Genomic DNA, 24,293 nt, shown 5'->3' on the forward strand with positions numbered 1-24,293 from the left:
TTACTATGCACCTGGCGGAGAGCGACGTGAGTGAGAGAGTGCTTCAGTACTTCATGCAATGCTACGACCTGATAGACGAACACGAGTTGAGCACCCGCTCTGAAAATTCCAACGGTACAAAGGAGAAGTGCAAACTACTCATTGCTTCGCTTGAGCCACGTGCTCTTAAAGATGAAGTCTAGCGAACGACCCCAGTTCAGAGACCCAGTGCTAACGAAAATGAGCGTGAGCTGCATGGTTTAATTTTGGAGAAGCTCTAGACCAAGATCGGCAATTTCAACAACAGAAAAAAACAAAGTTTCGTCACGAAGACACTAAACGCACGCCGACTGTCGCGAAAGGAACCAAGAGCAAATCGTGGAAGTCAATGCATGATAAAAGTGAAGGCGAGAGGAAAGTTGTCGCTGCCGAGACAACCAAGGCCGTGACCAAAAGCACAAAACCGCCTCCGGGGCGTTGCCCTAAGTGCAGTGAAATGCACTGGCTGGTAGATTGCACGCTAGCTACACACGCTGAGAAAGCTGAAATACGCAAGCGATTGCGGCCTCAGCGCGAAGCGAAGGGCCATGCTGGAGCCCGCGTAAAACGAATGAAAGAATGTTTGCCAGTCCCGGACAGGAAGATTACGCTGAATGGAGTGCGCGATGTCCCTTACTGCCCAGATTCTGGCGCAGATAGGACTGTCATTAGTCGAAGATATGCTATGGAGCTCTGTAAATTGGACTCGAAAGCAATGCTTGAGCCTCTTACAAACCCGATTCTTGCTAAAGCTGCAGGCAGCGTGGAGATTAGGGCCCCAGCCACCATTCGAGTTAGCATTCTGATTCATACGGCGGCAGGGCCTCTCCGGCCTACCGAGATGTTTGAGCGTTTGGTCATCGAAGCTGAAGAAGAAGTATTTTTACTTTGACAAGCCATTCTAAAAACGCTAGGTATCGACATTGATCGTCAGTTGGAGCAGCTTGCAGGCCGCCCCACTGACGAAGACCCTTTTGAATTTGATGATGACATGGGTGTTGGTTCAGTCCTGTGAACGACACTGCTATTCGGGAAGCTATTGAAGGGTTCCTCCAGCGAGCACTTGATTGTGATTTTCCTACTGAATACGAAGAGAGGCTTCGAGTTATCATATACAAGTACGATATATGGCGTCTGGGGTTGAGTAATGACCCCCCAGCCAAAGTTCCCCCTCTCGAGCTGCGCCTAAAGACTGGTGCAAAATCCTACAAGTGCAAGCCGAGGAAGTATTCGCCGCAACTGCGACGCTTTTTGCGAGATTTCAATGCCCGTTTGGTTGAGTTAGGCTTCGTTTATGAAACTCCAACAAGTCGATGGGTCTGCCCTGCGCTCCCTGTGAAAAAACCGGGTGCAATTGATGATCACTGGCAGACAACCGACTACCGTCCTGTCAACAGCCTTACGGAAACAATGACAGCCGTGATGCCTGTTCTGGCGGTCATACTAGAAAATGCTAAAGGCATGAAACACTTCGGGTTGTTTGATTTCCTGAAGGGTTTCTGGCAACTACCACTAGCTGAGTGGTGCCAGGAGATTCTGTCTTACATGACGGATGCTAAGATCTTCACGCCCAGGCGAGTGCCTCAGGGATGCAGTGATGCTGCGATTCATTTTCAGCAGACTATGGAGAAATGTTTCGCTGCGCTTCTGTACGAACACTTACTAATATGGATTGGTGATCTGATTTTGTATGTCGAAGATATGGATGCCAACCTGCAGAAAATACAGGAGCTGTTCTGCCTCATCAATGACTTTGGGCTGAAGCTGAGTGTTAAAAAATCTAGTCTCTATCAGACTTCTGTGAAGTTGTGCGGCAATGCCGTGAGCGAGAATGGAATCGCTCATGACCCTGACCGGATTGCAAATTTGAGGTCGATGCCTGAACCAAAGACCACCGGAGCGCTACAACAGTTTCTCTGCGCGGCAAACCGGACGCATGAGAGTATCGTTGACTACGCACGTAATGTATCCCTACTAAAAGCGGGCCTTGACGCGGCGCTATCCTCAGGGAAACGGACAAAGCGAATCGCAGCGGGAATTGGGATTGCGTTGACCACCGAAGATCGCCAAGCATTTGAACAAGTAAAATCCATGCTTAATAACTCTGCTACCCTGGCTTTCCCGGATTACGATGCGGTGGCCTGTCTTGTGTCCGATGCAAACGACTATGGCTGGGCCCTTATTGTTACCCAGGTGAAAGACTGTCAGCCAGACAAATCTGTGACGGAGCAACACCATAAACTACTGGCATGTCCGAGCGGGACATTCACCGGCTCGCAGCTAAATTGGAGCGTGATCGAGAAGGATGCCTTCTCAATTTTCACTGTATGCGAAACACTTGATTACCTGTTGCTCTGACCTAAGTGATTTCGGATGTTTTGTGATCACAGAATCTTATTCACGTGTTCGCCCCAGACGACGAGATTAAGAGGCATGTACGGGGCAAGCTGCTTCGTTGGGCTTTAAAACTCAGTCACTACCGGTACATTATTGAACACATTGAAGGTCCCAAGAACGTTTGGGCTGATATACTTTCCCGCTGGGGAGGCCATCACAACTCAGTAGTTCGGATCAAACGACTCTCTGTCCAAACCCGTACGCAGACCAAATGTAATACTGCTACTCAACAGCCGATGCTACGCCCCCTCGACGATGGTGGGTTTGTGTGGCCGCCGTATAGTGAATTTCGCCAGGTGCAACACTGTTTGGAGACACCTGCCGATGCTCAACGTGACGCTAATAGATTTTTACGATGTACGAATCGAATATGGATTCCGTAGAGCTCATTCAACGAGTGTGCATCATTGTCCCCTGTGGACCGCAAGACCACTGGGGCCAACACGCAATGATATCTAATCTCAATCGCATTTTTAAGATTACAGACCTCTCAACGATTGTTTCACGTTTCACAAAGGCGTGTTTGCTGTGCCATTACGTGAAGGGAGGAAGGATGGTCAGAAGACCATATGGGGAGACAATTGAGTGCGACGAGCGAAACGGTGTTTTGCATTTCGATTTTCTTTACCTAGGCGAGAGGTACGGGGACCTAAAATACGTGTTTGTCCTAAAGCACGCCACACGTTTTGTCGAGCGTCTGTGAAAGTGTCAATAGTAGTGTTACGGCTGAGGCAATTTTGGCTTGGCACAGCCGCTTTGGCTGCCCTTCTCTGTGGATAAGCGACAATGGCAGCCATTTTAAGAACGAGGTGATTAGTGAACTCAGGCGGAGGCTTAGGAGCCAGCAGACTTTTACTCCATCATATTGTCCATGGATTAATGGATCTGTTGAGCGTATAAATCGAGACATCCTACAAGTCCTATGAGCTATGATCCCGGAGTATAAAATTTCTTACAAGGATTGGGTCTGTCTTATTCCTCTGGTACAATCGAGCCTAAATTATACCCCCGTTCCGTCACTTGGAGGTAAAGCTCCTGTGGCATTTTTCATTTGTTTACCTTACCCGTCGCCACTATACGAGTTCTACAACCCCGACAGCAAAGAGGTGGTGCATGTTCCTCGTGAAACTGAAAAAATCGAAAGATTTTTGACATACATACGGGCCAGTATTCAGGCCATGCACGAACCTGTACATGATGAGCGCCTAAAGCAACGCCTGTTAAACAAACGCAGAGAGAGAGAGAGAGAGAGAGAGAGAGAGAGAGAGGAATGAACACCGTCAACTTTGACGTAAGGGACTACGTCCTCGGCTCTCGAGTTGATTCAAAACACGGCGGCAAACTCCAGGTGACGTGGACGGGACCACACACAGTGGTCAGGGTCAATGCCCATTCGTTTAGAGTCCGTCATCTTGTCACTGGAGATGAGTCTGATGTCCACGCGTCGAGGTTGAAGTTCTATGCGGACAACAGCCTCGACGTAAGCGAAGAACTGCTTGAGCACATTGCCGCACAAGGCGTTGTTCTGGCTGTGAACGAGCTTGCGGATCTTCGATGGAACACTTTTATCAAGGACTATGAGATCCGCATTAATTGGCGTGGTTTAGAGCGGATAGAAGACTCGTGGGAACCCTTGACATCGTTGGGTAGCGAGATCCCTGTTCTAGTTGACACATACGTCAAAAGCCAGGATAAGACTTTGAAAAAGCACTGGAAGGGTTGCCGCACAATGGCCAACAAAGTTAACCCAAAGGTATAAGCAAATATTATAGCAAAAGTGCACAATACACGTTTTTTCAAAACCATACACTATACAATACACTATATTATAGAACTGGTAAATTTGACCTTGAAAACTGCAACAATTGAATATTTCTGACTCATATTCACCAAGTTATGTAATTAAACATCACGCACAAAACCTGTAACGCTTCGACGTGTTGAAGTGTCAGTCACATCACACCCGTAATCACGTAAAAAGTAATCTTGGACAAAACAATGCAATAGCAAGCAGGCCTGCAGAGCCAAACAAGGCTTGATGGGGTCTGTAGCGGATAAAAGGGTGAAACCCTTATTAGCATCTGCAGTAGACAAGACCTGACGCCCCATGCGCCAGGGTGCTTCTCTCACATGGCACGCCTAGCATCAACTCTGCACGGCATGCATGATGCCTAGCCTACTGGTTACGCTGTTACAGGGAGAGCCCTACGAAGTAAAGCGGCATGCAAGCTACTGTATAACAACCTCACTTCTGGTTTTACCTAATACAGTAAGCTACCTCTGTCTTGCCAGCTACCACCTGTACCTTGCCCGAATCTCGCGCCTGCAGTCGTGAGGTCTTCGGTGGCTAACGACGACAGCTCGACTACTTATGCAATGTACAATATCTACTGACAGGCAGAGCTTCGCTATCGCCGAAATTGTCCCAGGTACTGCTTGCACGTGCTCTCGGCCCTTTGCTTCTCCTTTAGGCCCAGAGAGGCTATAGCTGGTTGGAGCTGTCACTATGTAGACCGTGCCCACGTGCGCGCACAGCCTTCGTGTTCTCCCTTCCGACGGTCTTCTACCGTGGGGCCTGTCGACGAACGTCACCAGTAGTACGGCGACTACGGCTTGCTTCGGCTTCAGCTGCTTCCGCACGACTTCGTTCGACAATGGCTTCTTCACTAGCGCTCCTCTAGTTGACTCAAGTAGATGTTCGCTCAGGAACTCAAGTATATTTCTTCGTTAGCTTGCTGCTGCCTGTACCGGCAGGTACGATGCTCTGGTTGGCGCTTGCTTCGCAGCGCACGTTCTTCCGCGTCTTCGGCTTGCCACCGACTCCGCAGATCTTAGACTGAGCCGTCTTCTGGGTTCGCTATCCTTGGTCCTGGCTGAGCGTGTTGTTTGGGGCGGGCGATCTTTGGCAGCGACGTTTGCCAACACGCCTCAGCCACACAACTGTCAACCATACAGACGATGCCATTGCAGTCTGCACTCGCTGTCACCTTGCTCACCCCTTCTGGTATCTTCGCGCTCGCACTATGCCGCTGTATCCTACTGTCATCGTCGTCAATCCCCACATTAAACACCACATCAAACATCACCTGCTCTCCGCTGTCCATTGTAGACGGTCGCCTTCTCGAATCAGCGTGACCCTGAAAACCACTCTGCTTACCCTCTCCCCCTAGCTCCATCATCGTCCCCGATGATGTTTCCTTTCGGTGGTCGGACGTTATTCACCCCCTCTGTGCGGTTGGCTTATTTGGAAGCGTCAGCTAATGTTGGTTCGCCTCGTCCTTGTGGCACATACGACTTTCTCGCCAAAGTTGCTCGTATTCCTGCTGGTTAATCCAGACACACTCAGGGTTTTCGCTGCTTGATCGACTACCAAGCCTTTCAACTTCAAACTCCAATACGTAACGTCCGGAACGTGTACGGTAACGACGGCGTCGACACTCGCAGACTCGTTCATCCGGTCGGATCCGAATTCGACTGGGGGCCGAAGCTGCCAAGCTGTCCATACCTCGCCGTCCTCGACAAGCGAAAACGTAGATATGCTCGTCTTCAGCTTGCATAAAGGTTCCTTGTTCGCCTGTTCTTGTTGGTTGTTGGGTGGATACTGGACCCTGTGTCGAGGGTGCAGCACTGCTTTGCTTGTCATTTGCGTCTTCGCCTGATATTGGTGCTGGGGTTTCTACCTCGAGCGCTCTGCCACTGGCTCGGGGCCCTTCGCGATCGGCTGGTTCACCGATACTGTGATTGTGTATATCTACCCGAGGGTACGGTGTTTGCCGCAACTGCGATCTCGTGCGTCTGGCAATGCTGTCACAGGGAACGTCGTATTGAGGCCTGTCACTGGACGACTCAGCGGCATTTCCTCCCGATGAAATTCGTCGTTTCTTTGGCCGTGATCTGTCATTACTACCGGGATCACCATCATGATTTGCGATTCCACTCTCTTGATGCCTTGCACGCTTGTTTGATTCCGCCGGCGTGACGACAACTGGTTCTGAGCCATGGGCATCTACTGTTACTGGGGCACAAAAGGGCGGCTTTGTGAGTACTGTTGGTTGAATGTCAGTTGGCACTTGTCTTTGTGTCTCGCCTTGCTGGTCACCTGCCAAATCCGCGCCAAGTCCTTCATGTTCTGGCTCCACTTGTTCTTCCTCTCCCCCAGGGTCAAGTTTAATAACGTCACCGGCTGCGTCGGCTTCTTCATGCAGGTCGAGCGCGATGTCCTTGGCCATCTTGTCCAGCAAATTGGTGGGATAGAAATACGGTAATAAGAACGAGCAATGCGTGACTAGCTCGGCTCCTCACTCTATCATCGTTAATTTGTAGTTGTCAAAGCCAGCCGGTTCTATCACTTGCGCTGGACCTCGCCACTGGTGACGGAACTTAGTCATACCAGGGCGTTTGGACGGCCTATAAATCCAAACTAACTGTCCTGGAGCATACGAAGCTGTTTGACACGCCTCTGATTGTAGTAGATGGCTTGTCTCGCCTGCTCCTTCTCCAGGGCCTCTTTAGCCAATGCTCGTGCTCGCTCGAGATCATCAATTAGCAACTCATGATATGCTTCAATTGTCTGTGTTGGGCGAACTAGACGAGTCTTGGCCAGCAATTCACTAGGTGTTCGCAACTTCCTCCCCATCACAAGCTCGTTTGGCTGGTAACCATGTGTCGTATGGATTGATGCGTTATACGCATAGACAGCAGCAGGTAGAAAATCGTCCCAGTCATCATGGCGATCATCAACGTACAAGCTGATCATATCCTTCCATGTCCGATGGAAGCGCTCAACCAGTCCCAATAAATTTGGGCGGTATGGAACCGGGGTTGTTTGCTTTGCTTGCATCAATTGGATGAGCTCGTCCATCGCCTCGCTATTAAACTCAGCTGCTCCATCCATCATTACTTCACGCATGGGTCCGAAAACTAGCACAATTCTCTCCATTCAAAACTGAGCGACATCTTTTGCCGTATGTTGCGGCACTGCAACTGCGACAGCATAGCGTGTGGCATACTCAATGCCAGCAATAACGTAGCGATTGCCACGCGGGGTTACTGGAAGGGGACCCGCGACATCGATAGCCCACCTATCACATACATCACCAGTGCGTACACTGCGCAGCGGTGGCACTACAGCCGTTGGTTTAGCTTTTCTGGACCCGCAATCTTGACACGCTGCTACCCACTGAGATGCACTTTCACGCATACGAGGCCACCAATACATACGTCTGAGCCGCTCGTATGTTGGCGCGCCTCGCAATTGGCCTGCCCAGATGCTGTCATGAGCCACTTTAAAAGCAAGCGGCCAATATACCGCCGGTAAAATAATCCTATCACCATCAGCGCAAGTCAAGTAGACAAGACCATCATTATGCACTGTCACAGGGCGTCCTCGGTAACACCCACGCCTCTTTAACATTTGCACCATCACTGAACTTTCTTGCTCACGTCTAATGTCATCATCAGTAAACTGTACGACACCCAGCTCAGCTGCTTCCACTCGCTGCACCTTCATTAATCGAATTACATCTCCAGCTGCGTCGTTAATCATCTGCGCAGCATGCTCGTCAGTAATTTCGGCGTCATGTTTTTCCACCAGTCTCGCAAAAGTGAGTCCTTCCGGTGTGCCCAGTAAAGAACTATTCTTTTCTTCATCCCTGCTGTCAGTTGTTAGATTCACATAGATCTCGTCACCACTGCAGAAGTTTTCATGAGTCGTATTGACAATTGCTTTCGACCCGGTAGATACCTCCAAGAATTTCCATAGCCCATGCAATTGCATCTTTCGCTGCACGCTCGATCCGTTCTCGCACAACGTTGGTTATCATGCTTGCTCTAGAGCTTGTTGCAGCATTACTTGTGTCTGTGCGTGTGTTGTCCGGGTCGTCGTGGCGTACTGCTTGTATCTCCCGCTGAGAAACGACTTGTCGACCTACTACTCGGTGGACTTCAGCAACTACTTCCACAGCTTCCGTATCTGTGGTTCGATCAGTGGCTGAGGCTGGTGTCTGCCCCTCACCGGCGGGAAGACATCGAGATAACGCGTCTGCAACGTGATTCTCTCGCCCAGGGCGATACTGGATATCAAAGTCATATTCTTGTAGAGCTAACGACCAACGATGCAGGCGTCCAGCCAAATCTTTCGCAGTTAGCAACCATTTCAGAGCCACATGGTCGGTCACCACAGTAAATTTACACCCCTTGGTTGTGGGGTCGAAAAAGCGTGACAGCCCACACAACTGCGAGACACTCAAGTTCAGAGACACTGTAGTTCGCAACAGTAGGATTGTTCACGCGGGATGCATAAGCTACTGGTTGGTCAACCGATCCTTGATCTTGCGACAACACGGCACCTAATCCTGCTCTTGATGCATCGGTCGTCAACTTGAAGGGAAGATTGTAGTCTGGGTATATCAGTACAGGCTTCTGCATCAACTGTGCCTTAGCCCATTCAAATGCTTCCTGCTGCGCTGCACTCCACTCCCACGTACTAGTCTTACGCAAAAGGCGAGTCAAAGGCGTGATTCGTGAGCCAAAATCACGGATAAATCGCCTGTAATATCCGGCGAGGGCTACAAATCTACGCACTTCGTCTGCATCAGAGGGAACGGCGAAATCTTGCACAGCCTGTACGAGTCTCCCCAGAGGTCGAACGCCATCGGGTGATAACGCATGACCCAGATACTCCATACGTGTAGCTGCGAAGCTGCACTTGCTTACTTTGAGGCTCAGTCCTGCTTCTGCCAAGCGTTCCAGTACTACCGCGAGTTCAACCACATGTAGTGCCACAGATCCTTTTGTAAACACTTTAACATCATCGAGGTAAACTAGGCAACTGACCCATGTGAGTCCTCGCAAGACTCAGTCCATCAGACGTTGAAATGTGCTGGGAGCATTGCACAAACCAAATGGCATTCGGCAGAATTGGAATAGACCTCGCCTCGTAACGAATCCTGTCTTTCCTTTGTCTTCAGCTGCAACGGCTAGCTGCCAATACCCAGGATGCAAATCAAGTGACGTATAACGCTCGCTGGCATTCAAAGCTTCGAGTGTTTCATCAATTCGGGGTAACAGGTATACGTCCTTGATTGTAACAGCATTTAGAGCCCGATAGTCAACACAAAATCGTACAGCTCCATCTTTCTTCTTAACCAGCACGAGTGGGAATCCCCATGCACCTTGCCCTTCTTCGATAACGCCCTGCTGTAGCATGTCGTCCACTTCTTTGTCAATAATTTCGTTCTCAACTACAGCTTGCCGCCTACGTCGGAGCATAATTGGCGCTGCATTACCAGTATTTATGTGGTGCTCGACCTTCATCTTTGCAGGTGGTGGACAACCAACTTTTTTTCTACGATACCAGCATATTGACGAAGTAATGCAATCACTAAATTACGGTCTTCAGTCGCCATCTCTCCAATATCTAGGTCGTCTTCATGGGACAGAGGTGCACCGTCAGCTGTGCGTAATTTCACCACCCACTCCATCGCCCTCTCACGTTCTAACTGTCCATTTAACGGCAGCAACTCCATTGCATCATCTGTGGGTATCCACGAGCCGAGTTCAGCTCTGGCGGGCAGCTTCTCTCGCTTGCCTTCCAGGTTAAAAACTGCAACAGGTACCATACCATTTCGCACGGTTCCAACTGTAGGTGCCAGAAACAGATGACGTTTGTGTGTGGGTGGTGGCAGGAAGATGCCGGTCGTTCCATCCACCGCGTCCACTCTAACGCGCAGAACGCTACGAGTATTTGTTGTGAGCTTCACGGTTTTGGCCATGCGTACAGTAGCAGCCCATTCATCTGGCGCAGCCACCAGAGGTGTCCCTCCTACACAAGTGAAAGGCACAACCACTTTCTTCCCGCATTCATCTTGGTATTTGAGCTCCCGATTGCCGAAATCTAGGTTCACGTGATGCTCTATCACCCAATCTTCTCCTATTAGCAACTCGTCATCATGCGCGTCGACAACCAGTGCGTTGACCACCACTGTTTGTTGATACTGCGTTGTTCCCCTGAATTCCCATACTCCAAGCACACGTGAACGACCTCCACCAAACCCTTCAATAATATCTACAGGACTTTCTCGAGTGACACAACGTCCGAACGTTCGCAGCCCTGCTCCGGCCACGCTGTACTGGGCACAGGTGTCAAGCCTGGCATCCTGGTTGTGATGCTTCCCCATCGCTAGTACTATCGTAGGAAGACTGATCGGAATACTGCTACCGACAGCACGAAGTTGAGCGAGGCGTAGCATTTTGCTATCCTCGTCTTCCACTAGTTCTGGGTTACTGTACACGCCTTGCCGCTCGTAGTGATACGGTTTTGTGAGGTCACCACCACTCATCGCTGCATCCTGATCCACACTGCTGCAGGCGCCGTAGACGTCGAGCTGTTTTCCATTGTTTCACCTCCTTCTTCACCTGCCGCCTTACGGCTCTCATCTCTGCAAGTGTTCCTCTCTCTTCTAGGTATTTTGGGACGCGCGCTTCAAACTCAGCAACTCGTGCTGCCCATTGTGCATCCGTGTCGGGTCTCATCGGCTTATCTCTCGGTGGCGCGGAACTCTCGCGTTTCTGGTGGGGCAAAAGCATATTGGTCTCGATGGATGTTCCATGATTGATCACCTTCACTGCTACTTTTCGCACTCGGGCCAACGTGCGCTGAAAGTCAGCTCGTTGTTGACGGGCTGTCGTAATATCGTCACGCTCACGTAGCTCAGCTAACATTTGACGTACAGCAGCATGTAGTTGTTTAGCACGAGCTTCATGACGTTCACGCAGTTCGCAGACTAGGATTTCCTGTACGCGAGCCATGTCGTTTTCAGCACGGCCCTGACGTCGCTTGGCTGCTGACGTTGCTCCGCCGCTCAACGCCACACGAGTGTTGAGTGATGCACTCGGCAGTATGTTCGCTGCACCCTGTGTATGCTGCTGGACAGCTTTGAAGTTGGTTCGATCTAGTGCACCTGCGGCGGGATCGTTGGCTATGGCGTCGTCGCCTACACTCACTACTTTGGTGTCGGCACTGAAAGCGGTTTCATCCCCGTCCTTCGCACAACCATTGGAACTTGTCGATGTCGCTGCAATGCAGTCATCATTACCAAATAGCTTTCTCTCGAGGGTCACGGTGCTGACGGTGACTTCTTTACGTTGCACGCCCTGTAGTGCTTCTATTCCGCCTACACCTTGTAATCCATGCCCCGGACGCTCTTCCCTTTCATCTATTCGATTAGTCGGCTCCATAGCGATAATTTCTTCTGCAGCGGAAGGTAAGTTACGATCCGTCGCACCTCGACACGATATATTCGGCTACACTGTGACGATAGTTGCTGCTTCGTTTTCACTGATTCCATCGTCATCTTTTTCTCGCTGAACTGCCTGTTCTGATTGACTGTCTTCCTCCATCTCTTCGATTCTGATGCCGCCCAGAATTCACCTGCTGCTCCACAGCTTGAACGCATCCGATCATGCTCTCCCCCCTGACCGGTGCACGACCCGTTGGCACGATTTCGTCTACCACTCCGCTAGTTAAGGGAGTGGCTGGCAGATTCCATCGAGAGTACCGTCGTTTCCGCTTTACTGCCTTTTCTTCATTGCTGCTATTCGGAGTAGTTTCATCGCTGGGGTGTTTGTCGTTTACCGACAGTAGAGGCCCCACCTCTACTGCCGTGCAGCATTTCCCGGCGACGACTGCGACTGCTGTTGCTGACTTGGATTCTGGTTCGGAGTTGCAGATACATTTGGCCCACTTGGCTGTCGTGCTCTCAGCGCTTGTCGTTCTCGTACATCGGCGATTCTCGCGGGACACTCGCGATACTAGTGGCCGGTTTCGTTGCAGTAGTGGTAGTGTATGTTTGCCTTCGCGCCTGCTGCAGAAGTAGCGCTTCGTTCTGGCCCTCGCCCCGCCCAATCATTACCACCGAAGCGTCCTCCTCCTCTTCCAGGATAAATACCACCGTATCGGCCTCCTCCATGTCCAGCAAAGTCTCCACCGTATCGACCTGCTCCTCTTCCGGCATAACCACCTCCGTATTGACCTTCTCCTCGTTCTCTACCACCGTAGCTTCGGCTGTTATAGTCTCCAGCTGAGTGACTGCTTGCTACCCCCATAACTTCAACCAAATGACTGGTACGCGCTGTTGTCATGGATCAACTGATTGGCTTCACGCGGCCAGGTCGATGGCGTCGCAACTTGCGTGCTAGAGGCGAGTGGAAGTGTCGCCGACTTCTCTTCCTCCTCCGCCTTCACCTCCAGCGTCTTCGCGACCTTTGGCTTGGCCTGATTCGTACTGGTCTTGGTGGCGGCTGATTTCGGCTCTGCAGCGGCAGCGGCTGCTCTTGCTGCGACAGCGATAGCTTGTAATGCAGCCAATGGGAGCGAGCTCTCCTTCTCCAGACCCCTCATGGTAGCCAGTTGCACCCTCTGTCCTTTGCGGTCATATTGTGGAGCTTGTTCTGCTTCGACCGCCCCAAGATTCAACCCCAGCTTTGTCCAATCGAGTTGATCGGGAGAGATCACCGCAGGTGTCGCTTCGACTGTGGCTGCCTTTCCTGCACTCTCCAGCATTCATCGTTGCTCGTACTTCTTCACGGCCAGCTTCCACTCGTTGATCACACTGCCTTCTCCATAGCGCCCGCAGTTGTAGATCGCAAAGCTGACGGCTTGCTCCAGCGTCGGCATTCAGGCGGAGGTCACCGTTTGGGACGAGATCGGATTGTTCAAGCCTCTCGCAAAGGCATTCACGTAGAATGACGGCGCCAAACCAGGGTGACCAGCTCCTAACTCGGTAAGGCTGTTCGAGTAGTCCAGCCAAAGTTCTCCAGGTTGTTGCCTACGCGCCATTAACTTGTTTTGTATATTCCATGCTGTTTCGCGACTGCCATAGGCCTCGCGCAGCTTGCGCTCCAAGTACAGCAAATTGCGGCGTTCCGGGGCCGTCTGCTTGTTCAGCGCGCGGAACCAAGTGTTGGCCGGCGCTTTTAAGTGTGCAGCGACGCCGTAGTACAAGTCCACAGGCGACCATTCCTCGCTGTTCAACACAAACTAAGAATGCGCTGCTATTGGGACCGTCTCCAGCCCCGACCCAACGTCTTCGGTTGCCTTGCCGGTAAGTCATCAATATCCAGCTTCTTCTTTCGTCGTCGCGGTTCTGCTTGGGGCATTGTCTGTGGTGGTGGTGTGGGAGGTGGTGGCGGTGCTGCTGCTACTGCAGCGGCCATTGACGCTGGGGTAATCAACTGCAACGCGATGGTCCGCTGCTGCTCTGGCGTCAAGGTATCCCACCAGTGTCGTTCTCTTTGGTCACCTTGAGGTAGCGCATCGTTGTTATTGCCACCTCCTACTTGTCGCGCGTCATCGTGTCGTGCTCGCCCGCTAACCGCTCGCTCGCGATAACGTCGTGTGTCTCTTCCACGATTAGCATCATCGTCGCCCCGAAGCCCGGAGTCACGTCGACCGTCATCATCAGCATTGTTGTTGTCGCTATCTCCTCCATTATCTCCAGGGTCACCTCTGCCAGCACCCACCGTGACCACCGTGGCACCCACTTCCACGTTCTCATTGCCGCCATTGTCATTGGGGTCTACCGTCACCCTGGCCGTCCGCTGTCGCTTGTTTCTCCGGCCCAGTCCAGCGTCATCGTCATAGTCATCCAGCTCCATTCTTGTACTTCGCGTCCGCGTTGGCGGCCCGAGTTGCGTGATATCTGCTTGCAAATTCTGTGCTCGCGTCATCTTTTCTTTGCGTGTATCAATCTCCAACTCTGAATAATCCGCTTTTTTATCCTTCCTCTCCGCCTTTCCGTCTGCAAATACCAGCAGCACTCCACGCCGATACACGCTCTCGTTCAGATCGATCACCCCGCCAGGAAGATTCGCAATCATGCAGTACGCCTAAGCACCACACAAGCGGCCCCCTTGACTTTTTCTTCTTCTCCTTCTACTATTGGGATTCGCCTGTGTCTTGCTTCTCGGCCGCAGTCAGGTCAACGCTGTATCACGGACCCCCTTAGTTGCCCTGCGACGGCTGTGCCAGGGGCTCCTCTTTGTGCGCGCGGGTGAGGTGACGGGTAGGTTACGTTCCACGCAGCTTCGTCTTTCCGACTCCCCCTTGTCTCCCCAGCGCCTTAGAGCTCTAACCCCCAAAGTGTTGATCTGTTTGCCTGAGTTCGCGCCCGCCTGAACCGAGTCTCGTGAAGGCCCACTACGTAGCCCCAGCAGTAGGACCAACCGTATTGATCGGGCCCTGTATGACCACCAAGTAAGCTACCTCTGTCTTGCCAGCTACCACCTGTACCTTGCCCGAATCTCGCGCCTGCAGTCGTGAGGTCTTCGGTGGCTAACGACGACAGCTCGACTACTTATGCAATGTACAATATCTACTGACAGGCAGAGCTTCGCTATCGCCGAAATTGTCCCAGGTACTGCTTGCACGTGCTCTCGGCCCTTTGCTTCTCCTTTAGGCCCAGAGAGGCTATAGCTGGTTGGAGCTGTCACTATGTAGACCGTGCCCACGTGCGCGCACAGCCTTCGTGTTCTCCCTTCCGACGGTCTTCTACCGTGGGGCCTGTCGACGAACGTCACCAGTAGTACGGCGACTACGGCTTGCTTCGGCTTCAGCTGCTTCCGCACGACTTCGTTCGACAATGGCTTCTTCACTAGCGCTCCTCTAGTTGACTCAAGTAGATGTTCGCTCAGGAACTCAAGTATATTTCTTCGTTAGCTTGCTGCTGCCTGTACCGGCAGGTACGATGCTCTGGTTGGCGCTTGCTTCGCAGCGCACGTTCTTCCGCGTCTTCGGCTTGCCACCGACTCCGCAGATCTTAGACTGAGCCGTCTTCTGGGTTCGCTATCCTTGGTCCTGGCTGAGCGTGTTGTTTGGGGCGGGCGATCTTTGGCAGCGACGTTTGCCAACACGCCTCAGCCACACAACTGTCAACCATACAGACGATGCCATTGCAGTCTGCACTCGCTGTCACCTTGCTCACCCCTTCTGGTATCTTCGCGCTCGCACTATGCCGCTGTATCCTACTGTCATCGTCGTCAATCCCCACATTAAACACCACATCAAACATCACCTGCTCTCCGCTGTCCATTGTAGACGGTCGCCTTCTCGAATCAGCGTGACCCCGAAAACCACTCTGCTTACTATACACTACGGCAACAATTACCAGGGAGTAGCCGACTCCCCCAACTGTGTTATCTGTGAAACACTACATCGCCCGACCATAACGCGCCAGGGATAATTGCAATTGTGCCCCACGTGGGACATCAGCTCGGTCACCATCTGCATCCTGAATACGAGCAGGGCTCCTCCCAAGCTGTCCCGGTACCGTACGAAATCGCAGTGTTGAACAGCGTCGTAGCTACAATCTCATCTGCTCGTCTATGGTAACATTTTGTCTTCTCCCCCAGCATCAGGTCTGGTCAGTGAAGTGTTAGCGCTGTTCTGCCACCGACAGCAGATCATTGTAAAAGGAGATCTGAAGCCGTTACGGCCCCGGCACGCACCAGAACTGACAGTGACGACAGAGGTAAGCATCGCGTTCATTGGATCTGAATGTTGGGCTTCCATCGTTCAGGGCTCTGTGAGAAGATGATGCTTCTCCCTTGGTGTAAGGCGGCAGCGCAGCCTACGAAGGGAAGCCACAGATCTCGCTTGGTGTTACCCACGGTACCGCATCGCCGAAGTCATAATTCGCGCTTTTGTCATAAGTCCTTCGGAGAATGCACCAATCCGCGTAGCATAATATTCCTGTCGCAGGAATCGATGCCATAGATCACCGTGTAATTTACTCGAAAACCGATATCATAAATCGCTTTCACGGACAGCCAACTATATAAATTACGTTCGAATCGATGTCATAAGTCGCACTCAAAGCAACCACCACCTTCTGCCATAACCAGTTTTAGTTCCAAGACAAGATGGCAAACGCAGGAAGAAAACGTACAACAGGCAAGGGGGCACGGCCGAAGCTCTACAAGCGCACGGCTGTTTCCTACCAGCACAAGCTAGATGTGCTTGTCTTTTTAGCCACGGCAACCATGGAAGATGCTGTCTCGCACTTCCACTCTGAGATGAGCCCCAGCAAGCGACCGAACAAGAAGCGCCAGTACTACGCGTGGAAGGCTGTTCGTGCTACGATAGAGGCAAAGTGCTTGAGCGGTTTTCGACTCCACTGCCGCGACCGCAGCCGTGGCATGGGTGCGACTCTCCCCCCTACAGCGGAAGAGCAGCTTGTGAAGTGGATCAACTCCCTACGAGCTGACGGTGTACCGGTGACAGCGCTTATGCTGAAGCTTCAGGCTCTCGAAGTCTTCCGAGGGTGTCAGCTAACCCACGGTGCATTCGCAGCAACCTGGAGCTGGCGCAAACACTTCCTTCGCCGCCACAAGCTTTCCATTCGCCGGCGAACCCGTGCTGGTCAGACGACACCCGACGATGCTGCAGCCAAGGCCGCGGAATTCAGCGTCATCGTACGAGACAAGATGAAGGAGCTCAAGATACGAAGGTGTACAACGCTGACCAGACTGGTAAGCTTGTAGTTTCTTTAGTTATGGTAGTGTTTCTTTCTAACAGACCTCGCATAGGTGTCAACTACGAGTACGTTCCTACCCAGACTGTCTCGCCGCTGGGCGCTAAGACGGTATGGGTTCGGTGTGCAGGAAAGACCAAAGAACGCGTGACGGTCATGCTGCTTGGCGACAACGAAGGCACCAAGCTGGACCCCTTTCTCATCTTCAAGACCAAGCCATCTAAGATTGCCGAGACCGCGAGAGAAAACACCGCGACACGTCATGGATTCGGCCGGAAGCTTTGGTCCGAGCTTGGCCCACTTCAACATGGCGTGCAAATCTACTGTAATGCTACCGCTTGGTGGAACAGTGAGCTGTCGATCGCTTTCCTCAGCTACCACTTTCTGCATCGACCTAACATGCATGAGCCAGTGTTGCTGCTTTGGGATGATTTTTCCGGACACTGGCGGACCGACGTGCTCATGTTTGCGCGCTTGCTCAATGTCGAGCTCCTCAAGGTTCCCCCGAGGTACACATACGTCTGCCAACCGGCTGATGTCGCCTGGAACTAGCCCTTCAAGGCTCGCCTCCGCCATGAATGGGTCGAGTTTCTTGTTGCCCAAGTTCGTGCTGCCGGCGCGGCGGTGGCTTTCAAGATGTTGCCGCCAACGCGTACAGAGCTAGTGACGTGGATCAAGGATGCCTGGGCGAACCTTTCGTCGACGACGATCAAGGCAGGCTTCCGGAAGGCGAAGATCGAGACAAGCTTACAGCCAGAGCAACCTCTGTCTCTTCCTGCTCCTCCCTGCACAGTGCCTAGCCTAAACGCGATGGTCATGCTTCTGCGTGAGCACGAGGTCACCACCGAGACTATTGACGCTACTAGAGACATTGAAGAAGATTACGAAGAAGCCATAGTCTAAGCATAGCGACCAGATAAGAACTGAAAATAAGACGCTCACTCAGTTGCATACATTACGCTGTTATTGCCTCGGTGCTGGCTGCGTGACTGCGTGCATGGTGCCGCAGTCGAGCCTTGTTGTTGCAGTGCAGATCGACGTTTCAACAGTGCCTGACGTCACTTCTGTCGCTTCGACCACCGAGGTGCGCCTTCGAACACCGAGTTGCACGGCTTGACCTTGGGGTGACTCTTCGACTTGGAGCTGAAAATAGACCACTGGGAGGAGTTGAACCCTCGTCTCCCTTGCAGGGCGCTCTCCCGTTGAGCTACAGCGGCGGGCCCTGCGACCTACAGAGCATAGCAATACAGCGCGTAAGTAGACAGCGATAGCGAAGAGCTATATGCTTGATGAACGCACCTTTTAGTGTTGGACGGGGAATTAACCAAACGGCGACAACCCTCTTAGGACACAAGCCCCCCCCCCCCCTCAATTCGCTTCACGCGGTCAGTCCAACACTGACTGCAGAGGCGAAGCGGCGGCGTGGCGAGGCGGCGCCAACCAAGAATAGCCAGAGAATGAAGAGTGTGTAATTTACCAGATGGCTACAAAAATTTATCTGACCGAATGTATTTGGACTGTCCCATGTTAGCATTGGCACCCACAAACACCTTGCAGATCAGGTGCGAACAAAGACTTCGGCGATGCGGTACTGCCCTTACTAACATATTCGTCATACCTTGGTCCACGATACTCCTTCTATTGGGTTATTTCGCGTCGGCTTCACAGCAGTCTGGCATTTTTGGCGAATCGTGGCGCGACCTGCAAACCCATACACTCGGTTTGGTTTACTAAACCAGGTTTAGCGAATTCACCTGTAAAATCGAATTAAAAAATCGAATAATAACCGATGAACCTATATGTAATTGGCCTTTTGCAACCAAGGTAGTATTTCCGCTGAGCGAGCGATCCTATTGGTGGATAACGGCTCTAAGCTGTGGTATCGCCCTCAAAGATGGCGGAACCCCTGCTAACTTTGAGGTATCGTTTGCAATTTCTGTTGCTCTAGGCGTTTGTATTGTCGCATGGATATGCTACCAGCTCCATACAAAAAAGACGTGGTCATTTTTCCCCTTGTTGCAAAACTGGCTTTGCGGTGTGAAGTGCAAGACGGAGAAAAATGAGACCGAAGCGCTACAGAGCGATTTTGACGGAGTTCATGAGCTTTAACGATGCTCGTGCCTTCATTGCGGAGGCCGTGTTTACGACAGAGATGCTGCTAACCATCACTCCTGAAGATGTTAGCCGGTGGATGAATTTTCGTGCGCTTGGTGAGCCATACACTGGCGAGGACGCTAAGCCAGTGTTTGTCAGATCTTCTACTCTCGTATTCGCCCAAAAAAGCTATCTCGTGCTTTATGCCTCAGATTTTATAAATCGTTGCGGGAGGTGGCGTGTCCAGAAGAGTGTCGTCGAAGTTTATATTGATAACACGCAGCCTTATACGGACGCTGCAACGGCCAGCGTGCTAACAGGTCCACTGGGCCCGTGCTTTTACGTTGTCAAGATGGCATGAGATTTGTCACCGATAACTTGCTCATCAACCGAATCGGCAGCGCCATCAAGCAGAAAATGGGAGAAGGCGTAGCACACGAACTGAGTATAGTCTTGTTGTGGGCGTCGCTGGTGCCCGACGGCTCGTTTGACTATGCATTAGTCCCTACGGCGCTGAAACAACGCGTGATTACAGCGTATCGGGATGCTGGCGGAAACCCTACGGTAAATCCCGTCAAACGGGTTCCCATTCAGGTCGTGGGGGAGGGTGCACAACTCCAGCTTATTGAGCTCACAGAAGACGGCCCATATTCTGATAGCAGCACACCTGTAGAACACAGCAACATTCCCACCAGGATGAGCGCAGACAATACTCGAACGGAGTTCACAGCATTACACTCACAGTTATTTGGAGTGCAGCGCCAGCTCTCAAACACCATGAATGAGGTCCTTCGGCTGAGAACAGAAATGCAGCAGGAGCACCGAAGAATGATGGCTGTGATGCGATGCATCGCATTGCAGCCTGTTGTCCGAACGCTGACAGAGGGCAGTGAGGTTTCTGACGCTGCTGCTGGTGTTGGTGCACGCAGAGTCGTGCGGCTGGCCAAGAGGCCGCGCGATTTGTTCCAGTTGTGGCACGAGTATGAGTTCGGCTTGAATGGAACCAAACCTGCAAAAGAATTCACACGAGCAGAGAGAGGAGCAAATAAGTTCGCATATTCGCGACGGAAAGTTTTCTGGGATAGTGTGGCTTACCTCGTTCGAGCGGGACTCACGATCGACGCCGCTATCGACATGATCTACGCAGCGTACGGACGCCAGCGGCCAGTGACAGCGATCCTGACATCTCTTCGCCGCGACAAGAATAATGGCGGATACCCAGCGCTCCGCGTGTAGTTTAGAGCGACTTTTTACGAATCAAAACGCAGTTGCACTGATTGTTGCACCGATGGTCGATATTTATATGATATTGTATTATAGAACCCTACGTGAGGTACGGTTTTTCCTGTTTGACTTGATTAATATATAGGAGGCTTAATATAGAACTGTCTGGCGATAACGAAAGTGTTAATGGCATTTACTCCTACTACCAATGGGCACACTAGTTTTTACGCAGTTAGACACGTCACAAATTCAATAGAAAGTTCGTCAACCGAGGTGTTTTGTACAAATTTTAGCCCCAGGGAAGCTGTTGTTTGTCGCTCTCGATCGAAATGTAGAAGTGAATATATTAGAGCTGTTAGCCGCGCTAATCCCTGTCGCTCTACGTCCTTTCGCTAGAGACGTTACTGACTCCTTCGTCGGCCGTCGTCTGTTGCACTGTTTCCGCTGTTGGGGTACTACCCGCGATGAGAAGCACGGAAGCGATTGAACGAACATCAATTAAGGCTGCTTTATTTACGATCCATTCATGACACTGAAGTGATTTTCCAGGCTTCAGTCTGGAAACTTCTCTGCCTAGAAGTTGTACTTGGACTTCTTGTTCTCGAGTATGCGTCGCAGCATCCAGCCGTCGGTATCGCGGACGCTGGCGGAGGTGAGCGCGTCCATGATGCAGGGCTTGAAGTTGTCAGGCTTCGGCTGCTGGTAAAAGTCCGATAGTCCGAAACTGTGACCCAATTCGTGCGACACAATCTCGAGCTCCTGGTCGTCGAGACGCTGCAACATGTCGTCGAGGTTCACCTGTTGGAAATTGTAGCCTCCCCAGCCGCCGCCGAGTCCCTCCGTGGGCCACAGCGAGAGATCGAATGGCTTGCCATCACAGCCACTGGTACCACCGGGGGGTCCATCCGCCGCACGGTAGCAGTTCTCGGGGCATTGTGGGGAGCCCTTGGCGTCGAGGTCGCCGATGTAGAGCTTGCCGAGCGAATCATCCGACCACTCCAGGTCCGAAGCCTCTCTCGCAGCCCAGCCCACGATGTTGACCTTGATCTTGTTGTACGGCCAGCAGTTGTAGCCGATGAGCCAGTGGTTCCATGCTGCGAACTGACGGGCAAGCATCGGCTGGAGCTTAGCCGCGATTTCCTTGGTCAACTTCGTATTCTTGCTGTCCCAGCGGACGCAATAGTCGATGGAGCCCTTGTTGGCTACGATGTGGTCCATGACCCAGTTGTCACACGGCACCACCTTCGACTTCATGCGGTTGTCCCAAATCCACTGGAGGTCCTTCGTGCTGATGTACGTGTTCGGGTTGCCCACGACACACTCTCCAGGCTTGGACGTGATGGTTCCGAAGGGGGCGTGGACAGCGGTGATGTTCGCCGATGCCGCCGCTGCAGTGGGCGTGGCAACCAAAGTTGTTGCCAGAACGACAGCGGAGACGCTCGAAAGAAGACTTGGGACCATCTTGGACAAATGGAGAATGGGATGTTTACAGGGAATTCGAAGAGAAGCCTGGGGTTGCTGCTGTTGTCTATCATAACCCTGTTGACGAATTCCATGCGAGCTGGGCTTTGCTTTCGGTCCATAAGGTGGAGGAAGATCAAGTCTCGACCGACAACCATATGAGCTGTAACATGTGTGCAGTATTACATCTAATACATGTGTTTAGTATTACAGTACATGTATTAAAATAGGAGCAAATCGGTTCACTGTTTTGCTGTTTGAACTGTACCTGGGTACAGATGTTAGATTCACGTATTAATAACAGTGGAATGGCAGCATGGTTGGATTGGCGGACAGAATAGAGAGTCAGAAACACAACAACAGCAAAAACAATAAGAAAAGTAATAAAGTAATGCAGTGGTATTTGGACAGGGGCAGCTATCACCTCGTGAACCAACACAAACAAATAGCGACCTCACCGAGCAGAAAGGTGCGTCGTGCTCATAGACAATAGACGACACTCTTCGTTTGTGCCGCTCGTTGAGGCTTTTCGGCCAAGCAACAAGAAAATTGCGGAAGGGAACCATCCGCTTCCGAAGAATCGCAACAACAGTGACGTCGTGCACAAAAACTGAAGCACTCTGATGACACGGCTGTTACATAATACCTAGGTTGGTATTAAATAGTACATATGTAGTGGATCGCATACTATACGAAGACGGTGAGCTGGCCTTCCTCCGTACCAAATGCATACGTCCCTCTATTGTTACGTAGTGGAACCTTGGGCTCGTAAAGGGCAAAATGAAAGTGATATTGTAACTTAAAAGTTCGTACTCTCTTGTAGTCTAGACCAGCTACTCACTTCATGACCACTTGTTGCCGAATGCAATTGTTAGTTGACAGGTCGCCCCGTAAACTCCACCTTGAAGCCGTCCCGTAAGCCGTCCCGTAAGTCGTCCCGTAATACGAATAGTATATTGCCACATGATTATAATAATTACGTGCTTCGTAATAAATTACGAAACCAAGACGAGGAGATGGCCGCGCAGAGCGCATTGAGAATCTGAGGCCAAGAACGTGCTCAATGCCTGGATGGTTTAGCCCGAAGGTAGTGCTTTGCCCACCCGTATCGATCAAATAAGAGGAGGAAGCACTGGCACCCATCGACGCCACGCAGCTCTCAAACTAGTTCACGAACACGCGCAAGCACCTGTGGCAGCCGATGTTGCGCTCGTTTGGTGTAAAGATCACTCATTAACTTTTTATATGGACGGGCCGTGAAGGCCCGCGTGACAAAAAACTGGTTCGGGGCTTGAGGAGCCCGCTTGATTCGCAGAAGTTGAGTGTTTGAATGTAGAATTAAAACCATCTCCACCCGTCGTGAGTAAATTTTGTTATTTTTATTGAATACAGCGACAAGTTTAGTCACCGGTTTAGGTAAATTGCGAGAGATTTGCACAAAAAAATAAGGCATCGCCCCTGTCTAAGCGAAGTTTTGTCCTAAGCGAATTTTTATTTTAGCCAATGAAAACAATGCATTGACACCGGATGTCTGTAGTTAAAAGTCCATGTTCACCAGCTAATTATAGGCTGCCACCAGCCATTCGGTCTCAGTGTTTAAAGTGCTATGGGTAGACCACGCACCACAGGAACCGGCAAAAAACCAAAGCGCTACACCCGCATTGCAGTCGACTATACGCACAAGCGCCGCCTTCTCGAATTCCTGGCTGCTGGCACGAAGCTATTGCACTCTTCTACCCAAATTGCAGCAGGAAAACAGGTTTGTAGTGATGATGATTATTCCAGCAGCTCCGACGATAGTTTTTCTAGATGCACAATACAACACATTACTTTGATGAGACTTAATTGCGAAGGTAACCAAGCGAGCTTGGACACGTAGCTCAATTGGGAAAGAGCACCGCAATTTTATGCGGATGGACGCGGTTTCAATTCCCGCCGCGTCCATACTTTTTGATTGGTCCAAAATACCAAGAGTTATTATAACTTTTACTTTTTATCATTTAATTCTGAGACTTGGCAACAGATGTACCGTAAACTGCATACCAGTATATTGCAGTTCGCTTAGGACAGGGGCGATGCGGTATGCGGAACGCGGATTTGAGCAAGATTATGCTCACGGTAAATCCATGAAGAACGCCGGTTTTGCGGTCAAGACTGTACAGTAGTGGCCGCCACGCACACACAGCCAACGCCCCCAACGCTCTCCAATTATAGGCGCGAGGCCCGGCTGTCTGCACGCCATCGACGCGTTGACTAGTGGCGCTAACACTCCTGATGCAGCTCAGCGCTACATTCACGCTACACTAGGCAATGTTGGGGTTACGGCATACAAGTTGCGTACCCTCGTCATGTTTTGTCATTGTACAACTTACTGTTCAGCAGCGCGAAAGTAGTAAAAGAAACAATGTAGACGACGCAAAGCAAGTTGCAAGGCAAACAAGGTAAACAAGGGAGCAAGTTGCAAGGCAAACAAGGCCAAGAAGGGAGCAAGTACAATCACCAGCTGAATGTCGTTCGATGACAAACTCGCCTGAAGCGGCAAGCATAGTTCTTACTGCGAATTGGACATGC

General features: G+C 51.4%; 1 protein-coding gene across 1 annotated transcript; it reads right to left on the reverse strand.

Annotated features, from left to right (window-relative positions):
* Positions 1-20,834: 20,834 nt before the first annotated feature.
* Positions 20,835-21,722, reverse strand: IUM83_03600 (neutral zinc metallopeptidase, Zn-binding site; the record flags this gene model as incomplete). Its single annotated transcript, XM_067927616.1, has 1 exon — positions 20,835-21,722. One exon carries the CDS (start codon positions 21,720-21,722, stop codon positions 20,835-20,837), a length of 888 nt encoding a protein of 295 aa, XP_067795488.1.
* Positions 21,723-24,293: the final 2,571 nt, after the last annotated feature.

This window comes from Phytophthora cinnamomi, assembly GCF_018691715.1.
Source record: "Phytophthora cinnamomi strain GKB4 chromosome Unknown Contig21, whole genome shotgun sequence".
Lineage (NCBI taxonomy): Eukaryota > Oomycota > Peronosporomycetes > Peronosporales > Peronosporaceae > Phytophthora > Phytophthora cinnamomi.